The sequence below is a fragment of the Portunus trituberculatus genome, chromosome 27, assembly GCF_017591435.1.
Source record: "Portunus trituberculatus isolate SZX2019 chromosome 27, ASM1759143v1, whole genome shotgun sequence".
Taxonomy (NCBI): Eukaryota; Metazoa; Arthropoda; class Malacostraca; order Decapoda; family Portunidae; genus Portunus; species Portunus trituberculatus.
In genome coordinates this window covers 14,352,402-14,374,632 of record NC_059281.1, presented here as the reverse complement: position 1 = coordinate 14,374,632, position 22,231 = coordinate 14,352,402, and the positions used below count along the sequence as shown (strand labels likewise).

General features: G+C 38.7%; 2 protein-coding genes across 3 annotated transcripts in view; one reads left to right on the top strand and one right to left on the bottom strand.

The window, feature by feature from the left end:
* Positions 1–2,412: 2,412 nt before the first annotated feature.
* On the bottom strand, positions 2,413–16,714 carry LOC123509518 (protein tramtrack, alpha isoform-like). 2 transcript variants are annotated; one of them, XM_045263863.1, is made up of 8 exons: positions 16,584–16,714; positions 15,429–15,517; positions 14,855–15,046; positions 13,943–14,632; positions 13,382–13,690; positions 12,719–12,867; positions 12,275–12,576; positions 2,413–3,182 (listed from the first exon to the last, which is right to left on the bottom strand). In XM_045263863.1, exons 1-8 carry the CDS (start codon positions 16,588–16,590, stop codon positions 3,157–3,159), a joined length of 1,764 nt encoding a protein of 587 aa, XP_045119798.1. In that variant the 5' UTR covers positions 16,591–16,714; the 3' UTR covers positions 2,413–3,156. The 2 variants fall into 2 exon arrangements, with proteins under 2 accessions (XP_045119798.1, XP_045119799.1); XM_045263864.1 differs by lacking the exon at positions 16,584–16,714 and adding an exon at positions 16,244–16,544.
* A 95-nt stretch (positions 16,715–16,809) lies between these two features.
* Positions 16,810–22,231, top strand: part of LOC123509517 (protein tramtrack, beta isoform-like) — a 26,569-nt gene continuing 21,147 nt past the window's right edge. The window contains exon 1 of the mRNA XM_045263861.1: positions 16,810–16,930. The gene's annotated coding sequence lies outside the window, so the exon portion shown is untranslated. The remainder of the gene's footprint in view (positions 16,931–22,231) is intronic.

Genomic DNA, 22,231 nt, shown 5'->3' with positions numbered 1-22,231 from the left:
ATCAGCTCCCTACATTATTAATTTCATTATAACTCACTCGCCCCTGCACTATTCTCTTCCATTTGATTTCGCTCGAATTATATTTCGCTCATCTCCAGCGAGAAATCATGAAGGGGCGTTGAGGTTATGGGGTTACATGACGGGTGTATTTTGAGAAGCAAGAAACGTCCCCACACACTCCTGTCAACACATGCCAAATTTTTATATATATATATATATATATATATATATATATATATATATATATATATATATATATATATATAAACAAAGTCCCGCAAAAAATACGAATATACAATAATTCCTTTAGAGTTTAGATGATCTTGGTATTAACTTCGCACAGAAATTATGTTCAGAGAAACATGTAAATATATCTGGTGACGTGTTGGTAGATGAAGACGAATTGTATATACTATATCGTTCTTTATTATTTTATTCTGGATATTTCTATTTTTAGGGGAATATGTTATTGAGTTGTATTTTATTTCTGATTTCTCACGAGATTGTATTTTGAAAACAGACTTTTTTTTTATCGCTACATTTTCTTATAGTTACTAGTTTTAACAATTTTACGAGAGGAAATAACAAAGCCAGAAGAATTCCCCCAATATTTCACCGATAAGGTAGAGCCTGATAACGATAAGCATGTTAAGTTCAATAAAAACGACAAAATTCTACGTGCACTACAGCTTTAACGCCATCAACTACGCATGATAAAGTTGCCAGATGCGTGACCTCTTCCACCACCATGCACAGGACGGACTGGGACTGGCAGGCAGGGCGTAGCTGCTAGACTGCTTCCTAACCGGATCAACTCAGTTTGCAGAATGAAATTTCCTGTGAACCTCAGGCGGTGGCAGGGATAGCCAGGCCAGGAACAACACGTGGAGACAGACACAGGCAGGCAGACTCAGACAGGGCTGCCGCTGCCGCTGTGGTGTAGTGGCGTCCCTTGCCTCTGTCTGCTTGCATCTCCACTCGACTCTCTCTCTCTCTCATAGGTACGGGTTTTGTTTTTCAATGCCTTTGTGTTTTCAAGTCTCTCTCTCTCTCTCTCTCTCTCTCTCTCTCTCTCGTATTCGCTGAATGGACGTTTATCGATGCACAAGAAAAGGAAATGAACAATAAAACGAATTGCGATGTCAGATGGGATGATCAAACACTACTACTATTACTACTACTACTACTGCTGCTGCTGCTGCTTTGCCTATGAGATAGTCGCCAAGACCTACTCTACATACTTTGCTGGCCATTATGGTGAGGAGGTTTAGTAATTATCAAATCGTGTCTAAAGGCTATCCTTATGCACGATATTAGGATAGGATGTTCAATATGTCTGCAATGTTAAAGCTATCAGTATCACATTTATAATATTAGTGCATGTTACTCGATATTATGTTAATGTTATGCAGGTTACCGGTGTCACATTTACGATATCGGTGCACGTTACTCAAGTTTCACATTTAGGTAAAACGTTTGTGGGTTTTGGTTGACCACGTGCTTCTAGGTAGTAAAATTTTCTGGCATTGAATTTGCGCTGAGTTCACAATTTAAGAATGACCTCTGACGTGGTATATCAGCTCAACGATATACATCTACATTACACGAATTAAGAACAGCAGATCTGTGGTGCTGAAAAATCTGCGTCATACATACACACCCGCCTATCATCACCGCAACATCCAGGCAACCAAAATATGATGCTCACATACTATAATGCAAACTCTTCCCATAATTAAACTAATGAGCACAACAAAACTTTACCTATACCATGATCCCAATGTCCTGAGGAACGTGGCTCCGTCTTTCTGGAAAGCGGAAAGCGTGTGCCATTACATGCGCCACGGTCTGCGCCATACACACACACACACAATCACCAAGCCCACTGATGTGTGAAGGTCATGTCTGCAAAATGTAGACTTTGAAAAATCAATGAAAAATAATACAGGAATAAATAAATAGATAAAAATCTGGTTTAATTAAAAGCAGTTATATGTTTATGTCACGGTATGTTAATAAGGTATCTCACAGATAAACAAACCATAGAATGGAAACAAATAATCTAATCTATGTACTCAAAATAAAATGTCCAGAATCCTCCTAATCTCTTTTACTGACCTTGAAATTCAATTGCACGTTTCCACCATTAAGTTATGAATTTACTACTTGGAATATTTACCAAATTTGAAATGATACTGCTTCCTATCTGCAACTTTTTACCAATATATCAAAACATTTGTCATTGCTATCATCATTACTCATAAATCATTACTTATAAAGAACTATTTGCTGTTACTATTATTCATCCTTGTAATTCCTCCTAAATAGTTCCTATAATTAGCTGCTGTTTGTATTGTACTATAGTAGAATAACAACAGTAGCATAACTTTAAAAGGACTAAAAATACACAAATTGCACACATCACACTTGTATTATAATATATAAAAGAATACATTAAATACATCCTGACTAGTGAAATACATTAAGGAGCCTCTGAATATGCAATGTGGGTGACCTCAGGGAGGGCGGGGCTGCCTTGACCCACCCGCCCACTGGCTTTGTTGACACCGTGCTGCTTTATCAAGATGATCCATGTCAGTGACTACATACAACCACACTGGTGCAAGGCGCAGTGGGGGTGAGGGTGACACAAGACACCTTCCCTCATCCTTCAGGCAAGTCCTGTCTCTGTGACCTTCCAAGCTCAACAAAAAGCCATCTCTGAAACACTGCAGCTGGCCATTGCAACATTATATGCTGCAACACTACTTATTGTACTATGAATAGGTCACTGCTGATGTAGCACTGACTGAGGACCCTGCCCAGCCCAGAAGAGTCATCCAGATGCCCTGGGACCCTGCTGTTCCCACACTCAACACAAACATTACTTTACACAGCCAAATTTTAATGCTTCTTGTTTCCGATCCATCAATGCAATGGTGACAAAATGCATGAATAAACACAATTTACAAATGTCTGCCAAGCTTATGGAGGCTTCAGCAGTGAGCAGCAGTCACCACTCAGGCAATGGGAAATTTTCTACATGTTATATATAACATATATATAATAAAAACACAGTTGTGTAGCTTCTTATTAAAGGAAACAAAAATTTCTGCATTTAGAGAACCAATTCACATGTAACAAAAATATATAATTCTATAATTGCAACAATTTTTGGTGAGCTTAGAAGAGAAAAAGAAAAAGAAAAAATTAATTATTGCAAAAAGAATTAAAGTATATTTACAAATCTTTCCAAAAAGGTATAATCCACATAATATGATAGCAGGCATCACTAACACAATTCTATATAAGCAAATAAATCGTCAAAAAATATTTGTACCCTACAAGAAAATAAAAAATATTTAAACTAGATCACAACGCAACTACAGTACCAGAACACGCACACACACGCATGTCACTTCAACAATCCAAGTGACTTAAACATTAAAAGCTACGCAGAGACCAATCAAAGCGCTGAGCAAAGTATTCGATGGTTGACCGTACCGCCATCACAAGGTAAGTTAGCCACACTGTGCAGGCTCACACAGCAGCGTCTTGGTGAAGTACATACATATGAATAGGTTGGAGATGTTGGAATAGATATAAATTTAAGTCTATCATAATTTAGCAACAAACTGTAAATGTCCTTAAGAGATGTGTGTTTGACATGCAAAGGTAAAGATTAATTTATGGGAACTAATTACATTTTTGGTTTCAATTCTAGTGTCATAGAACAATGGTCCAATACGCCGGGTTAAGGTATTTTGACTAGTAGCCTATTGGTTGTTCTGCCGTCATGTCTCATAACAACACGACTAACCTCAATACACATATGAACATACTACCTCTCAATTCATGGATTTTCAATTAGAAAATCATACACATTGTCCAATGTTAATATTCTTTCTTATGGATAATAAACATCTTTGGATGAAAACAATCCTCTTTCTGTTGCAAATATTCAGCCTGAATTTTAATTGACTCGATGCTGCGGACACTTTCCTTGACCATTTGAGCAAAATCAGAAGTTTTACTTACATATCTGAAGCTTTCACCCACAGAGTAGGGTGTCTTGGTTCAGTGGGGCACTAATTGCCAACACACTGTCAGCCATCACGGATATCAATGATGAATTTTTCCAATGTTTTAAAAGTACTGTTCCGGTTTTGCAAAACACTCCAAACACTGTTGTTCAGAATAAAGCATATGAGAGCCTACAGGGCATGTTAAGGTAACTGCCTTAAAGAGAAACTTACTCTTAAACAGTTTCATTAACATCACTATTAAATGCATTAAAAATGATGTGAGAAACAATAGCTAGCCCAATCAAACCATATACGTATGTTGATACACCCAAACTTACAACTAAAACCGACTATGGTATTATAATCCTTCTATATTCTTACTGATCATCCAATATGCATTACTTGCACATTTCTTAGAATAAAAGTTGTATGATAATGTTCTCACTAGAAAATATAGATTAGATGACAAACCAAAAGAAATCTGAATGACTTTACCAGAATAACTCATATACTTCCATTGCAATCTAAACAACACAAAGGGAAATACACTGGTTTGGCTCATCTTCATGTGAGTAGCCTCAATGATCAGTCATGCTGGTGGCCAAAGACACCAGCACTTTCCTGACACACCTTAACTTACACCTAGTTATGACACAGCAACCTTCTGGTGCCACATTGTCTTAATGAAAGTCCTAATTTTTAGTCTCCTTTTAAAGCTACAATAAAAAAAACTACAGGCTTAGTATCACACACGACTAATGGAAAAATAGCTATACACTAAAGACTCATCCAAGCTCTGTGGAAAGTGCATTAGTTATTTTTTCTTGAGCTCTTTTTTATGGTTACAACAAAATACCTCTTCCCTTGCTCTGCCCCTGCCAACACATCTACAGGCCCTCCCAAGAAACACACTGGCCTATAAATAACACAGATGGTTTACAGTGTACTTTGTAATATCCAGTCCTGCGTATTGGTTACTAAGGCAATACAGTGAGTGAGTTATAAAAACACATCACACATTAAAAAGACATTTTGACGAAAAAAAAAAAAAAAAAAAAAAAAAAAAAAACTACAGGAAAAATATTGTAGTCAGGAAGCCTCATGGAAAAATACCACACTCTGACAAATTCTGCAAGCTACATTAAGTACAGCTATACTCCCTCCACTACACCAATTATTACTAAACACTGGATGAAAGAATATGGCATTAAAGAGGGAACACAAAAGACACCATTGCCAATCCTCCCTTTGCACTAAGGGTGTTAAAAAAATACATAAATAAAAAATAAGTAAATAAATAAATATAAAAAAAATTAATAATTAAAATAAAATAAAAATAAAATAAAGAAACAATAAGATTAAGGAGAAAGCTATTAAAATTCTGCACCAAGACCACAAGGCCATGGGCACATCAGTGACTGCACAGGGAAGGAATGGAATGGGTAATCTTTTGGGAGGTCTAAGATACACAAAAATGGGACAGGTGCTGACAAGTTTCTACCTGTGGGGCGATCAAGCTTTGCATCCCACAGTCCTGTGAGGGATCTACTGCTGTACACAGGAAAAATTATCCTTAAGGGTACCCCATCTAAGGCTGAAAATTGCAGGTCTCATTTGTCCTCCTACAGCTCTAAAAACTCAGCTAGGGACCTAAAGTCTTGAAAGTTAAGGCACATCAAGAGCTGCAGGCATTAGGAGGATGAAGAAATACACACATAAGAAAACACTTATTTACACCTATGTTAAAAATAAACACACATGTACATACATGTTGCATCCTCTGTAGTGTCTGCATAACTGGGTTGTCTAAATCACTAAATCTTAATGCAGGGCTGAACCAGAGTACTTTATGGATATACATAACGATAATTTATATAAAAAAAAATCTAGGCTGGGTATATCTCATCCCATACATTTTTCATATATATTAATAAATTTATCATTTAACTAGACTTCAGTGTTCAAGGGCAATCTCTTCCACAAAACTTGACTCATGTAGGGACTAAAGTATGAACTTTGACGAATGATACTATCCTGTCTTGGATAAACTGAATTAAGTTCCATTAGCATTTATTTTTGGCCCCACTTTTCACCTGAGCCATGATATTCTTAGGAGTTTGTAACTTATAACCCTCTGACAATAAAACTCAATGTAAAATTATACAAGACCAAAAGACACTTTGAGATTGGCCAAGTACTCTGCCCCATTCTTCTCTGAGACACAAATGAGGGAGAAGGAACACTTGAGCACAGTATACATTTGGAATGCAACATGGCAACAAGGCAGTGATCTGCGTGTGTGCACAACCGGCCAATTCTACAGTGATGGTGACCACATGGAACACAAAAACAGTTTCCATAAAATTTCACTTTGATAAAACATGTGCCTTTACATCTAGACTTTCTAAAATATTTGGATCATCAATTCTTCAAACACATTAATATGACAAAATTCCTGCATTCACTGCGTATTAAGAATCTTACACAATACATATTTTCCATAAATCAATTTATATTTTTCCATCTGTAATTGTTTGGAGCTTCTGCTAAACTCTGCTGAAGAAAATGGGGCATCACACTATTCATCACTCCCCATCATTAATTAAGGCTATATAGGTGAGAGCACAAGATTGTCTGCTACACTAAAGGTAAAAATCACACACTAATTGGCATCTAACAACTACACACTACAATCAAAGACTAAAACCTTGCTCACAGTACAAAGAACCAGCTGCCCTTGGTTATTGAGGCGGGGACATCAAAAGTAGTCCTGCCGGGGCCTGTCCAGGATGGTGTAGAGGCCTAGCAATGGTAACTGTTGTCTGGCTGGGATTTAAGTGCACTTTATACTGGTACAATGACAGTCTCTAGTTTGTCTTCAAAATGTCATCAAAATTAAACTATGCAAACAGTTTCTGGTAAGTAGTAAGACTTCCCTAAGTTGTACTTCAGACCGAAAGCAATTCAACACGTCTATTATTTAAACTTGAATGTTATTTAGATATTGAATTATTTAAATAAGTGCCTTCTGTCACAAATAATATATATATATATATATATATATATATATATATATATATATATATATATATATATATATATATATATATTAATGTTAAAAATAAAACAAAAATAAATAAATAACCAAATAAATAAAATAAATTTGATTGCTGAGGAAAGCTTTAGAGGAATTTTCAAGCCATTAGGATAACTCCAGAAGGCACAAGACAATAATTATATTCATTTTTACATATTAATTTTGAGTTTACTTGGTGACAGATGCCCAAGATACAACCGTAAATTATAGCTGCTAACTGAGTCTGGTCTGCCAGTATAGAGATTGCAACTTCAAAGTCCAGCTTAGAGAGTCTTACTAAATTGATAATGAACAGAGATGGTTAGCTCTGGACAACTTGACTGAAAATTCTAGTGGAGACATCAAAACAAATCATCCATATTGCACCATTATTAAGTTGCCATGACTGAAACTTTAACCTCACATTAGAACTCATGCTCACCAATACTGGAAAAAAGTTTTAAGACTCATTACAATAACAGTCTTCTCTTACAATAGTTATTAAACACCAGAACATCAAATAAGTTAACTTCCCTTCTCTCTGTCTGTGGAAAACTGATTGCAGTCCACACTTTAGCATCAAAACCAAGATTGTTGGAGAACCCTTACTCATACTAAATAAACCTTAGACATATTGCATATTCCAGGAAACAATTTCAATCAAGTAAAGTGCTTACAAGAACTCCATCGGAGCTTGCCAGGAGATATGCTTGAAATGACTTACAATGTTCAATTAAAAAGAGAGAGAGAGAGAGAGAGAGAGAGAGAGAGAGAGAGAGAGAGAGAGAGAGAGAGAGAGAGAGAGAGAGAGAGAGAGAGAGAGAGAGAGAGAGAGACCTGTTTGCCTGGAACAACGGAGGGAAATGGATTCATGTACCTTCTTTTTAGTACATCTCTTGCTCACCAAACTGCCTTCAAGATGTCATTGACAAATTAAGAATGGCTCTGACTAATTTGCAAATTTGGATGTAAGATACATGTCTACTAACAGTAAATGGAAGGTACTAATTTATTCAGACACTGTAATCTCACATCATTGTGCCTCAAAGAGTTAACATTAATCACTTTAGCATGAAAACCAACAAATAGCATCTCAGTGAATACTACATAGTAGTGGAAATAATCTTTTAACTCAACCACAAACTTGCAATCTAAAATTTGTGATCTACTTGTAATTTGGTCAATGATGATGAAAAAAAGTTTAGTGCAAAATTTCATGAGATTCTTTAACAAACTACTTGATTCTGAAAACATCCTGAAGAGCTGGATGTTGAAAAGCACGCAAAAATTCCAGTAACATATTTCTCACAAGAAATTGATATTTAAGAAATTTAAGTAGCTACATCTTTATGAAATCGCCAGTTTTATTAACACTTGACATTTTCAATGCTCATGATTTTGCATGGTTACAAAATTAACTTGAATAAATATTTAATCAATAAAATTCAATAATGACTCAGTAGCACTACCTAAAGATGATATGTGGTGGGAGTCTGATAACATGATTTCAAGTGATCATACAGCATTTTATGCAGTGTGATAGAGGTACTCATAATTTGGATATGGAATGGTAGTTTCCTCTACATAGTATATACTGTGCAGGGACTATCACATGTAGGCTTTCTGCAGATTCCTTTGTACAGTTCCATTCAAAAAGCAGTCTCATTGGGTTTGACCCAGCCTTCAAATCTACCTTTGGTGTCCATTTCCTTCTCCTTGCCCAAGGCAATGGTATGACAAATCTAAATTTTGTTTTTGACGAAAGAAAGTTCATTCAAGTAACTAGTGTGCATCTTTACGTATCAACCATTTGTATTACATACCTGCACTATTCATTACATCTAAGCCACATCTAAACACACATTACCCTGCAGTTCAGTGTTGGTCAGTGTACCCACACATACATTTCCCTGCAGTGTTGGTCAGTGTACTAAAGTGCATAGCACAAGACTAGAAAAATGACCCAGATATGTGGTTAGGTTTTCAGAGGAACTTCCATCGTATACAAGACTAGAATCATGCCGGGGGTCTTGTTGGTCTTATCTATATAATTCTGTCGAGATAAAAGCTACGAAGGTACATCTTGAAGTGTTCAGACTAGACACAAGACTGACTTGTGCATCAATAGGAATCCAATGATTGCTAAATAGTAAATGTTAGAATTGTCGTAGTGACAATAACATTACTTAAAGGCTACTTTCCAAGTTTATGACATGCATTGCTGGAAAATTTCAAAGTTAGTATGTATTGAATAGGTAACTGACTAGTTATATGTAAATACAACATTTTACATAATGAACAAAATAAACACAATAGTAATAATAATAGTAAAGAGTAATAATAGTAATGATAATGATAATAAAAATAAAAATAATAATAATAATAATAATAATAATAATAATAATAATAATAATAATAATTCATTCACCTTATTTGTTTGGCTTATGTAAGTACATAGAAGGACTAGTAACAAGGAAAGGTATACACTTGTGCCTCCCTTACCGACATGTGCTTCCTCTTTGCCACCACACCCCACATATGAGTGTGGTGGTGATGGTGGTGAACACAGAAGCAATTCTCATAGTTGTTCCGTCTTCAAACATCATGGGGTAATTTATCAGTCTTATGCAAGACTTTCATGGAACAAAAATATACACAACTATTACATAAGCAGCAGCTATCAAAATTTGTCATCTAGCTTCATTGCTAAAAATCAGGAAGTCTTCTAAAGAAAAAAAGAGCTATCTGAAATCACTAATCATTAAAATTTCACAGGGATTTATCATAAACATAAGCTCCTTTTAAGGCATCATGATGAGTCTAACTACAAACACAGGAAACCCTTGCTACAGATTGTTATGATTTACTTAATGATGTTAAGGTTTCAATGTCCTTTGCAATCTACATAGTTATAGCAATCCTTTTTGGTGTTCCCTTGAAGAATGCTTGTTTTATGTTTTTCTTGCGGCCCAGGGTACAGGGATGCTTGGCTCACAACCTGGTGCACACAGGACTGAATTCTAGGCAAGGCAAATAGCCAAATACCACTTGGTTTCACACTGAAGGTTCACCAGAAATGGCATTTAGCCTAACTCCAACACAAACAATCAAAGAAGGATTAGTCTTGAAACAGGAATCTTTTGGGATTATGATGCTGATATACATTTTTAGTGATATACATTCAAATAAAAAAAACTCAGGATTGCTTATCAATTATGGCTTTTTTTCTCTTCTTTTTTATTTTACTTTTCTATCTCAAATGTTCTTTATATAGGCATTTGGAAAATGAAAGTAGAAATCTGTGTGGTGCTTCTACAACTCAAAGCACAAGTATTCATTGCTGGTTGTTCAAAATATGAATGCAGAAAAAAGTCATTTTTCATTTGCAATTATAAGGAATGTGCTTCCAATTTTTGGATGTTTTGTGTAAATATTTGGTATTTTTCCCTCACTGTGAAGGCTGCAATGGGTACTTACAATCTGGAACTGACTACTGATGCAAACAGTTAGCATGTCAATTTGATAATGCCTGTATGACACATATTGTTGAAGTACAACCACATCACATAGCAAGGGCTTCCTGTAATAGTCGTCTACAAGATTAAATAAATCAATATATGATGAAATCAAAATGTACAACTCCTACAAAAGATACTAGTAGGGTAGATAGAATACTTCAACACTGAAGCCATAAATAAATAGTAAAGTAACTCAACAAAATAAATTAATCATAAGATTTGTTTTGGAAATCTTAGTGTAATAAATATAAATCTGATAAATTTACATCAAAATTCTACTACAAAGAGCTCCTGCAATAATTGTTTCGTTGACTATCTACCAGACTGTTATATTGTATAAGGTCTTCTTGGGGAAAATATTTCCTCAGTAACACTGAGCATTGGCAAGTTGACACACGCTGAGACATGATTGGGCACGTGGAAGAGAGTGGGTTGTAAAATCATGCAATTACGTGTTTGGCTTGCAACGTTGCATTTGGGACTAGACTATTTATTGCAGCTCTGACAACCTGCATGTATAAACACACACACGCACATATGCACACACACACACACACACACACACACACACACACACACACACACACACACAGACATTTGCACATACTAGTTAGGTAAATCATTACTTCTTTTTACTTCTGACTAGACACTACAAGGTACCAAATCTACAGTCAAATAATGCCGAAGATGATAATGTCCTATAATACAGACTCAAATCTCTATATTTCCTGTAATGATATGAGCAAAGAGGCAAGGCTTCTCACAAATTTAGTTGCATATAAAAGTCATTAGTATCAATTAATTCTAGAATTGAACATTTTAAGGCATTGCAAATATTGTCAGTTGGTGCACAAATCCTCTGAAATCCAACAATAAGGGTTTGCCTCAAGTTAATGGTTTAGGCACTAAATAAGTTATCCCAGTACAAAACTACTTCACTCCAGAAAATACATCAACAATTAAAGAGCTCAATAGAGGACTTGTGTATATTCTTTGTCTCCTCTATGTGAAGCATGTAAAATCTTTCCCTTTGTCCAGTTCCACGATGATATGGTGTTCCAGTCAAACAGCACACCTTTCTCAGTTTGGCGGAAGAGCCGTCCCCTATCACTGACACTACACATCTTATTATCATTATCAATGGAAAATATACTCTGAAACACTGCAGTGAAGGGACTACACACTAACACCTACAGTGCCACCTTAGTCCAATGAAATCACACCTACTTATCACCAATTGAAGGCTGTTACCTAACTTTCACTGGAAGAACTGTACATAATTCCAATATGATGACTAATTTCTCTCAACAGTTCTGCTAAACAATCACCACAAATCTTTGTTAGTAATTAGAAATGCATATATTCTTTCGAATAAGATATCCAAAAAGTCTATGTATTGCATTTCATATCACAAATTTTCTATAAATAATCTGATAATGATATGCAAATTCTAGATAAAATTTGGAAGATGTCTAAATTTTATATAAACATTACAAATTTTTACTGTGATATGTGGATGATTTTAAAAATCATGATATGTCAGTAAAATCTGTAAAATATGAAGACAGTCTCCAGTACCAACACACTACCAAAAGGCTGCCCCATCTCAGGAACAACTAATGCCTTATTTAACAGAGAATCAACTTCTCACTGACCATTCTCCGCCTGCATGCGGGAGTCATCCTCATCCTCCTCTTCCTCCTCCTCTGTGTCCTCAGCAATCACCAGCCCCTCGTTGTGATCAGAGGAGGAGTCTTCTCGGTCACCTCCTCCATCTTCCTCTTCCTCCTCCTCGCGGTCCTTTTCTTCTGGGCCACTGAGACCATTCAGGCCTGGCAGCCTTCCTCCATCATCAACACTACCACACTTGCCTTCTTCCCCAGACTCAGGTCTGTTCCCAGGTGTTGGTGGCAGCAGCCCTGCCTCCTGTGCCTCCACCTCAGCTGCATGATGCTTCCTGCACAAGGTATTCAAACTTTGCTAATCTTGCGTCCACAAAGTTCCTGTAGTTCTCAGGACGGCATTTACTCCTCTCTAATACAACTAACATAATCTAAACAACAAAAGAAAGAGGTAAAAGGGTAGGATGGCTGACTTACCGAGTGTGTGTCTTCAGGTTGTCCTTGCGTCCAAAGGCAGCAGAGCACCAGGGGCAAGGGAAGCGGCGAGGGTTGAGGTGCTGCTTCATGTGGCGCCTGAAGTTGGCTATGTGCTTGATGGTTGCTCCACACAGCTGACAGGTCAAGCTCTGCACCAGAGGGCAAGAAACTATGGTGTGCTCATCATGTGGTGTTTAAAAACATACTACAGTACATGTTCTATTAAGGATTACACATCTTCACTTGTTCTCAAAAGCAAGTGGTTAGTGAAGCTGTTGTGGTTTTATCAAATGAATCTAAAAAAATTTATTAATAAATAAATAATAATAAATAAATTAATTAATTAATTAATAAAAAAAGGGGGGGCAGTGAAGTCAATAATATGAAGTGGGGAAAAAAAATAAATAAATAAAAAAAAATAAATAAATAAATAAAAAAAAAAAAAATAAATAAATAAATAAATAAATAAAATAAATCAGATACAAATCTAGATGCAGTAGTACATGACACCGAGTAAACTTCTGAAACTGATAACATGCATGTAAAGAAATCATGAAGCGTATCGATTCAACAATCGCACGCCAATAGTTTCCCAGTGTCAGCGTCAGAGTAAGCTAACACAAGTAGTCTATGGATTTGTGATATTCCACACTCTTGACTCACCCGGGCATCCCTGCTGGTTGGTGATGGGGCCTGTTGCTGCTGTGGTGGTTGTTGCTGCTGCTGCTGTTGCTGCTGCTGCTGTTCTTGCACAGTAATGGGGATGAGGGGAGAGTAGGCTCGCTCCTCAGATGGCCCAATACTCAGCATGTGTCGGTAGCTGGCCAGCAGTGGGTTGGAGAGATCTCCTGCTGCTGCTGGTGGAAGCTCCCCCGAGTTGTCATACATGGGCAGTATGGGAGCCTCCCCATCACCCCCTCCTGGAGTCATGGCATCTACTTCCACCTCTGTCTTAATGTGCTCTTTAGGGATCTGTCAATATAAATGACTACCTCATCTCTATCTCATTTGGAAGTGATACCTTTGATCACTGTTAAATCAAGTTTTTTGTCCATTAAAACTAAAACTACTTGCCAAAATCATAGTGCAAGATGTATACATTCCTAAGAGTAATACACACAAGGGCAGAAAGCTATCAGCATCTCCAATGACTGCAATTCTAATTCTGCAGCTCAAGTTATAGATAAACAATTACCACCATGGTTCTTAGTAACCACTTCCTACCTTGACATCTTTCATTCCGTCCTGACTGGTGGAGGATAGACTGTTCACTGGTGCAGGTCCTCTGGGTTTCCGGACCTCCTGGGAGTCCAGGTTCCTTTTACGTGAAGAGACTGGTCCCCCTCGGGAGCCTCCCTCCTTGGAAGAAGTATCTCCAGTCTCTCTCTTGATGGATGACATTTTGGTTGGGGTGGAGGTGCAAGGAGTGCGAGGGATTACAATAGACTGAGCGAGAGATTGAGCAGCAGAGACTGATTCCAGGCCCTCCAGACAGGAGCGTAACTTTGACTCCGACAGGGGGATGTCCCAGCCAGCTTTGGGAGGAGTCTGCTCCCCATCCAACATGTGCTCTGGCATGTCTGAACATCCTGAGTCCATCAGCTGAGCAAAGCCATCTTTGGTATTGCTGGATTTGTTTATGGCATGGCCATAGCTGTTTGCTGGTGACAAGAGGGAGGCAAAGTTGGTGTCTTGGCCCTTCACTTCACCATTACTGTTGGAGGAAAGGCGGGGTGCCTTCTTGGGGCGTGGCTGATGGGGAGGTGAGGAGACTGGGGATACTGGAGAGCTGGCTCTCTTCTCTCCCACCAAGGGCTGCTGTTGGTCTCGCTGGGACACATCACCCAGACCCTTGATGCGCAGGCTCTCCGCAATCTTAATTAGGCCCGTCAGCTCACTGTTTGCTACACTCACCTGGCACACACACAGACACACACACACAATTACCATTTAGGCATGGTAAATATGATAGAAATGGTAAAATCTTATTCCAAAGTCTTATACCAGATATCTTTCTATCCACATAAAAAAAATAAATAAATAAAAAAAATAAAAAAATATTCCAGTACGTACAACATCTAACTCTGACTTCATTGAGGGCATGGCTCCCAATTTGTCTAAAAAACAAACACACACCTCTCCTCGATAGATAAACTCCAGCAGGGCCTCAAGCTCGGCCTGCTTGACATCCCTGAGGTAGATGAGCGGGTGCTGGGTAGGCAAGCGGGTGAAAAGTTGGTGGAAGTATGGAGAACATGCGGCCAGTACCAGGCGGTGGGCGGGATAGCTGCCACCATCACACAGCAGCGTTACATCCACCAGCTGGTCCTGCAGCACCACAATCCCACATTACTCTAGTCTAGTCTATACACACATCCTTAACAATAAATTTACACTCCTAAAAAGGGCAGAACACACCAGAAGATCTTTTTCAAATGGCAATGACATTTGTTAAACAAATGCTGGAGGAAGAAATTTTAAAAATAATCTAATAAACAAAACTGACACACTAAATAGAAAAAAATAAGTTCACAATGAGAAAAAACATCTAAAGATAAAGTTAAATCTCTAAAACTTCTACATAATAGGGTACAAAATACAACACATAAATATTAAAAATACTGCCAATAGTTCTAAGCATCATTTTCTTCATTGACACTTTTCTGAAGACAGGACGTATTGGTGCTGAGTGAGGGATCCCAGTACTCACCTGAACCCTAAGCTGCGTAAAAACTTCTGCTAAGTTGGAGCGGTGGTTGTTCCACGTTAGGAGGAACTGGTCCACCCCCATGACTAGATCTGTGATAAAGATGATGCATCTCAAGAATTGTCTCAAGCTTAAACATATACCTTTTTAGCTTGAAATCTTCAATTCTTCAACATTTATGGACACTTACATAGAAAAGTTCCTGATACTCAAACCATCTTCATTATGCAAAGTGTACAATGTGAACAGTTTCCATGAATGCATCTCAAAAATAAATAAAATAAATAAATGTAACCCCAAAACAAATGAATCTCTGTAAAATGGGAAAAAAAAGAAAAAGAAAACAGACAATATCACTACAACAATGTCATATGATGCTGGCTAGGGTTACAGTGAGCCCTGTATCACTCACTGAGACAGTCACGGGGCAGGATCGCACCTGCTGCTTTACTCTACTGCACCACACCCATAATGCTCCCTGACTCCCTTTACAATGTGAATTATACAGTGTGCACCATTCCATTTGATTAGGTAGGCACAAATCTTATATGAGGAAAAAAAAATAGTACTCATAAAAAACACAAGGTTTGATTCAAAGAATGCAAACAACAATAATTCAGAATAATCTGTCTAGAATTAAAAAAGTAAAAAAAAAAAAAAAAGTAATCAAAATAATTCAACAACTTTCATTCTCCTTTGACAAATGTACATCCCTGACTTTTCAACAAGGCTTTACCCCTTCAATGCACAGCATCACGCAAAGATTACACAAATCCACGAGAGGGTCTGTAATTACCACTCAGAGCCCAAGAAACTACCTTAGTGTGAACATTAACAAGGGTTGCTAGGGATATCTAGGTCCCCCGCAGGACGTGCGTGTTGCACCGCAGCACGTCACCAACACTGCTACTTCATGTTTCAATTTCGGCCCTGCTGAAGGGAGCCCTGTGTCAGTACCATCTGTCACATTGCAGGGACCAGACCAGGCCTGCAGGAGGCTGCGTGGGTACAGGTTGGCGAGGAGAAAAGGCACCAAGAGGACAGGCAGCAGGCAGGCCACCCCGGGCAGCAGGACACCTCATATTACTGCCTCACGTCGTCTTCCCCGTGAGGTTTTCGTCCCCCCTCGTCCGCCCCGCCACTTTGCCCCTCACTTACCGTTCATTGACGAGAATATGGAGGAAAAATAACTGTATATAATTCACATTTTTGGTTCTTAAGTCTCTTAACCACAACTTTTGTTGTGGTTTTTGTGGTTATACGAAAAGGAGAAATATTACAGACGCTTTTGAAATAATAAAATGAGCCTCGCGCGGCGGCAACGGAGGGAGTTGGATCGTACGGGTGTGGGATCCGTGGGTGGCAGCGGTGGCTGAGGCGGCGGCGGCGGCGAGGGTTGTGGCGTCTGTACAGTGAGGGTGAGAGGCCTGTTATGAGCCACGGGGTAAACACCTCCAAATGTTTGTCTTAAAATCTGCGGAACCTGCTCTCGGATCCTAGACTGAGTAAGTACAAATCTCCTGTTGGTTAGGCCGTAGGCTCAGCGCCTCCACCAGACACTTTATGTATTTAGTGGAAGCAGAGGCAGGTGTGGAGAAAGTTGGGCGGCGGGGCGGGTGTGGGTGTGCGTGGCGCCGCCCGCATTCCGCGCACCCCACGCCCGCCCTGCCACCCACTCACCCACCAGCCCGCCTACCCGCCCTTTGTCCCTGCGCCACCCACACGCCTGCCTACAGCCCCCACACGCCGCCCACACCACCCGCGGGCTGCTCCACTCCTTACACCCTCACACCAGTAGTCAGTGCAGTGCAGGAAGAGTTCATCTTCTCTACGACCTTACACTTACTGCTCGCCCCACACTCTCAAGGTAAAAGCTCTCCACGCGTTGTCAGTGTTCATGCCCTGCTCGATATTCATTAATTTGACCCATTTTGGCACTAGCTAGGCCTATGCAGGATGGCAGGATTCATATCAACAAGGTGATAATGTAGCCACGAGGGCTGCACCACCACCACTCCCCGTAGTTTCCTTCTCTCAGTGCTGTCAAGGTGAATCAGGCGGTTTTGTCTTTGATTTTATCCTTGTCAGATTACATTGCAGTGCCACAAGTTGTTTCACTGGCCATATTGTGTGTAAGTGACATGTTTCTTTTATTGAAAATAACAACAAATATCAATTAAATTAATCTCCTGAGGAAATGGAAATAGGAAATGGAGAAATCCACATAATAAGTCTATATGTAATAGTGATTAACTAGTTAACTGCACAATAAAATTGTGTAAAAGCGAAATCCAAAGGTTTGCTGTCATTTCGGACATGTTAGGTTGTCTCAAGTTCCATACAGAGAATTTACATGTTTTGGAGACCACCTTTAATTATTGTCGCAGATCCAGAACTTTGTTTTGTACAAGTTTTAAGTACAGATGTAAGAAAGCTTCCTCCACCTGGAAAGAGGGACATGCCCTGCTTAGACACATTTCAGCCTGGCTGAAGGGGCGCTGATATACATTCCATGTGCATTTGTAAAAGATGACAAAATTAGATAGCATTGGAAGTATAAATTTCCCTGGCATTGCTTCAAGTAAAGCATGTGTGATGGCAGCCGTGTGCTACGCCAGTGACAGCTGAGCATTGAATATATCATGTAGCCTCTTATCAGTGTCTGTCATGTTCATAGCCATTGTGCACAACACACCAAACACTCAACGAAACACCAGTGTTTCTGTAAAGGCTGTGCTGGTGATGAGTTTCTGTGACAGTGAGATGGAGTGAGAGTTTAAGAAGACTGCCATTTAGTAAAGGCTAAGTGTGTGCTGAGTGTGCGAAGGCTGGAATTCAGTGATTTACTTAGATCATGAAGCTAGTTATTTCTGATGCAAAAAAAAAAAAAAAATTACCTTGCTTTCAACTGTTTTCATATTTGTCGTACTGTAACACTTTCAATTCCAGGAGCATCATTTATATTTTAGTTTGAACATGACTGAGCTACTGTGGTAGCCCAGCGGCATGTGCCTACCCTGCTCATCTTACAACCAAGATGTCATATTTAAATCCCTATCCAGCATAGACAACTTTGGCTTGTCTTTCAAGCTATTATCCTCTTCTTTGCCGGGCAGTGAATAGATGCAGAATGTAAACTGAAGAGCTGTGGCTTAGCCAATATACATGCCATCAATCAGACCCCCAGTGGATTTTTTCACTTTTTAGTCTTGATATTGCTTTCTGCAAAATACTTCCTTTACTATATATTTATTTTCAACATGTAGTGTGCATTTGTGGCTAAAGCTTGTCACTTGTAACGTGCACATGGTTTTATTAAGAGACTGGAGATCTGGAGTCAGCGTATGGAGGAAGACGTGAGTAAGATGAACGTCTTCATAACAGAAACTCAGAATAGTAAACAAAATGATGATTATTACAGAGCTTTCAAATATTACATTATACAAGTGTGACATCATAGATTTCATCAATAGTTTGCTTTAGACTGCACTGCATCTGCTGGGTGGAGTGTTACTTTTAACTGTTGTTGTATTGAGCCACTGAGTGGTGTAATCCCAAAGAAACTCATCCCATTCTCTATAATGTGTTTGTTTCTGTTGTGTATCAATCCTACGCTTAAGAGAGTCTTGACTAGGATTTGGTCAGGGACATCTTCACAGTAGCTTAATCTCATTTCCTGTCTGTTATGATACTGTCACTCATACATGTATAATGTTGAGATCATCACTTTTTTTAATATGTGCTCTTTCCTGCCTCATCACTCTCTCTCTCTCTCTCTCTCTCTCTCTCTCTCTCTCTCTCTCTCTCTCTCTCTCTCTCTCTCTCTCTCTCTCTCTCTCTCTCTCTCTCTCTCTCTCTCTCTCTCTCTCTCTCTAACATGTGTTTCCTGCCTGTATGTAGGAGGGGTGGATCCCTTCAAGATGATAAGCATGTGATGACTGCTGTTTATACTTTGAGAAAATTGGGGTGTTTGTAAAATGAGGGACAGGCATTTTAGGAAATCTAGTTTAATTTCATTGTTATCTACGTATGTCAACAAATATTGAAAGATGCCTTTTTTTGTAATTTTTTCCATCAAATGAAAGAGTTGTGCTATAGAGTGTAGTAGTGTAGTAAGGAGTGTGCAATGGTATTGAGGCAAATTGAAGGTGTTATACTGTACCAAATTTGTTTCCTATCAGCACCTTCACAGTTGAGCACTGTGCGGCAGGAACGAGAGCTCTGCCTATCAGGTGACGTGTTTAGTGTGTTCGAATGTGCTGCTCACACAGGATAGGTATAGGTTGAGTATTTGCCCAGTGAAGGCTGGACTGGATGGGAAGCATTTCATTGTGTGACACTGCTAAGAAGAGGGGCTGCTGTGCGTAATGGAAAGCATGCGTGATTGTGTGGTGTAGGATGATGGTGTGCTGAGCTGTTAGTGGTCAGTATGGTGCATAGTAGGATTGAGGAGTAGCTGGGAGAAAGCTTTGTTGCTTCTTTTCAGTCTTGGCTTATTTAAACCTTGAAGATCTTGCTGGTGTTATAAGACATTTTCTTGGCAATATGTGTGTGTTATTAGATAAGCCTGAATGGTGCTGCTCATCATTTTGGGGAATGGTAATGTGGAAATTATTTTAATCCTATTAAGTATATACAAAGAAATGGCCTATTTGTAATAGTGATAGCATGGTCTTGCCACCTTATGAGGAGAAGAAAATGGTACAGATATAATGTAAAGGCCAACTAAACAATTAAAGAACTCAGAAGTCATAACAAAAGAGTGGTGGTCATGTGGCTTGGTGACTGGTCAAACTGGAACACAATCTACATCATTCGTTAAGTTTTGTGGTCGTCACATCTACCATTGCCACGAGTTAAAATAGACTGCATCATTCTTACAAGGTGATGTCTTTCTAGACTGTTAGTTGGCAGTGTTTTCCTTGTGTGGATGCTGCTCAGGGTCTATCACGTCCTCTTGGGAAGTCCTCATACATACATGAAGTAGTCAAAGATTATAACACAATGTAAAAAGCATTTTACCAAAGTAGTGTGTTTCAATCAAAGTGAGAAGTTTTCTTTAGATGTCTGATCATTCAGACAATTGGCATGTGGCTGTTGAACATATGTACTGAATTTTAAGTTGCTTCCCCCCCTTCCCCCAGAAGAAAAAAATCTAAATTTACATTCCTTCACCCTCTGACTACTTAATAATACCCATTAAAATCCTTCACAATGATATTTTCCGTGCCCTCACTAGCATAAATCCTTGGAAGGCTGATGGACCTGTTGGAGTCTTCTATTGTTCACCAAAAGTGCTTACACCTTACTTAGTAGTCTAACTCTTCCAACCCTGTCTACCCCAGCTACTAACTGTATCGGAACATTACTCGTCTTTGTATGAAGTATGCTTCGTATGTATGGGGGGATCTACAGAGAAAATAGGAGAAATGATGGGAACAGATGAGGTGTAATTAGCACATCACTGAATTTGTAGAGAGAATCTCCTATTTGAAAGATGCCACTTGTGCATGAGGCAGTACATGCAGTAACTAACACTGGTGAGAATTAAAAGTGGAAAGAGGAAGTACAAAGAGTTGTAGCCTTTAATTGATAATTAGAACTAGAGAAGTTTATTAGTATCCTTAGGAATTATATCTAAGAACTAAGGTACCTTTATTTGTTGCCTGTATAAGGAATGTAGCACTGCCTGATAGTCTTAGTAAAGCCTGGAGAAAAGTATCTGCTAAATGTGATGAAGATGAGGGTGATTAAATGACAGATTTATGAGCATGTAGTACTGAAGAGAGAAGGCTGGTGCTGAGTGGAGCCTGGTGGTGGATAGAGGTGGGCAGTGTTGAGTACTTGGATGAAGTTAGAAATTAACATAGTTGATAGTAGTTTAAGAGAGATATTTAGAATTTTTAATTCAGTGGTGTAAAGGACCTGAGGAATATAAGCCCATGATGAGATCCTGGTAGAAAGTATATATGCAGCCTAGCAAGCCACTGTTGGGTAAGGAAAAGTGATCTGTAAGCCTGTGTGCATTCTTTCAAAATGTTTGTAATGCTGATGAACCTGGAGATGATGTCAGGGATGTGGTAGAAGATTCAGAATTTGTAGTGCTACCTGTTATTTATTAATGCATAATGTAATCCAACCTGACCCAATAAATACCATGAGGAAGAATGATTTACAGAAATAACACATACAGAATATTTCCTTGGGAAATTTATTGCATCTAAAGAGAACCTATGATAGATGTGTGTGGATGAGTGTTAAAAGTGACAAGTGAAGGTGGTGTGGAATAACAAAAAACAAAGTGGTGTATTTGAGAGCATTTCTTGTAGGAAGTTATGGAAGGACAAAAAGGAAGCAGAGTATTTCCAGAGTGTACAGTTATGCAGGTGATGGAGTGTTGCGTGGCAGGTGGTTTGTGGTTGTGATGTGTGGTGTGTGGATGGCAGCGGGCAAGAGGAGAGAGATGAGAAGAAATGTGGGAACAAGAGTGACGGGTTGATGGTGGTGGTAGGGAAGCAAGGAGGTTCTGAATGGAGGAGAAAGAGGTGGATAATGTTGAGATGGGAGATAGTGACTGTGTTTTCTATGCTCTTGTTTTATTTGTATTTTATTTTTGTTTTTTTCTGCTTTCTTGTTGTTACCAGAAGATTTGGTATTTGTTCAGATAAGTTGTGCATTCTTGTTCATATTGGGGTAATTTTTATTCTTGTTTCTTTTTGGTGAATGTTTTGTTAATTCTTTAATTTTTGTGTGGTGAAATATGAACTAGCCTGGTTAATCTTATTGTGACTCGTTTATTTTTAGTT

Bases quoted from the DNA above. Each gene is read 5' to 3' on its own strand.
- LOC123509518 (XM_045263863.1), bottom strand. The intron at 15,047-15,428 runs GTGAGTACTGGG...GTGGTGCTGCAG, and splicing joins TTACGCAGCTTAGGGTTCAG to GACCAGCTGGTGGATGTAAC. The intron at 13,691-13,942 runs GTAGGAAGTGGT...TTATATTGACAG, and splicing joins ACGGAATGAAAGATGTCAAG to ATCCCTAAAGAGCACATTAA.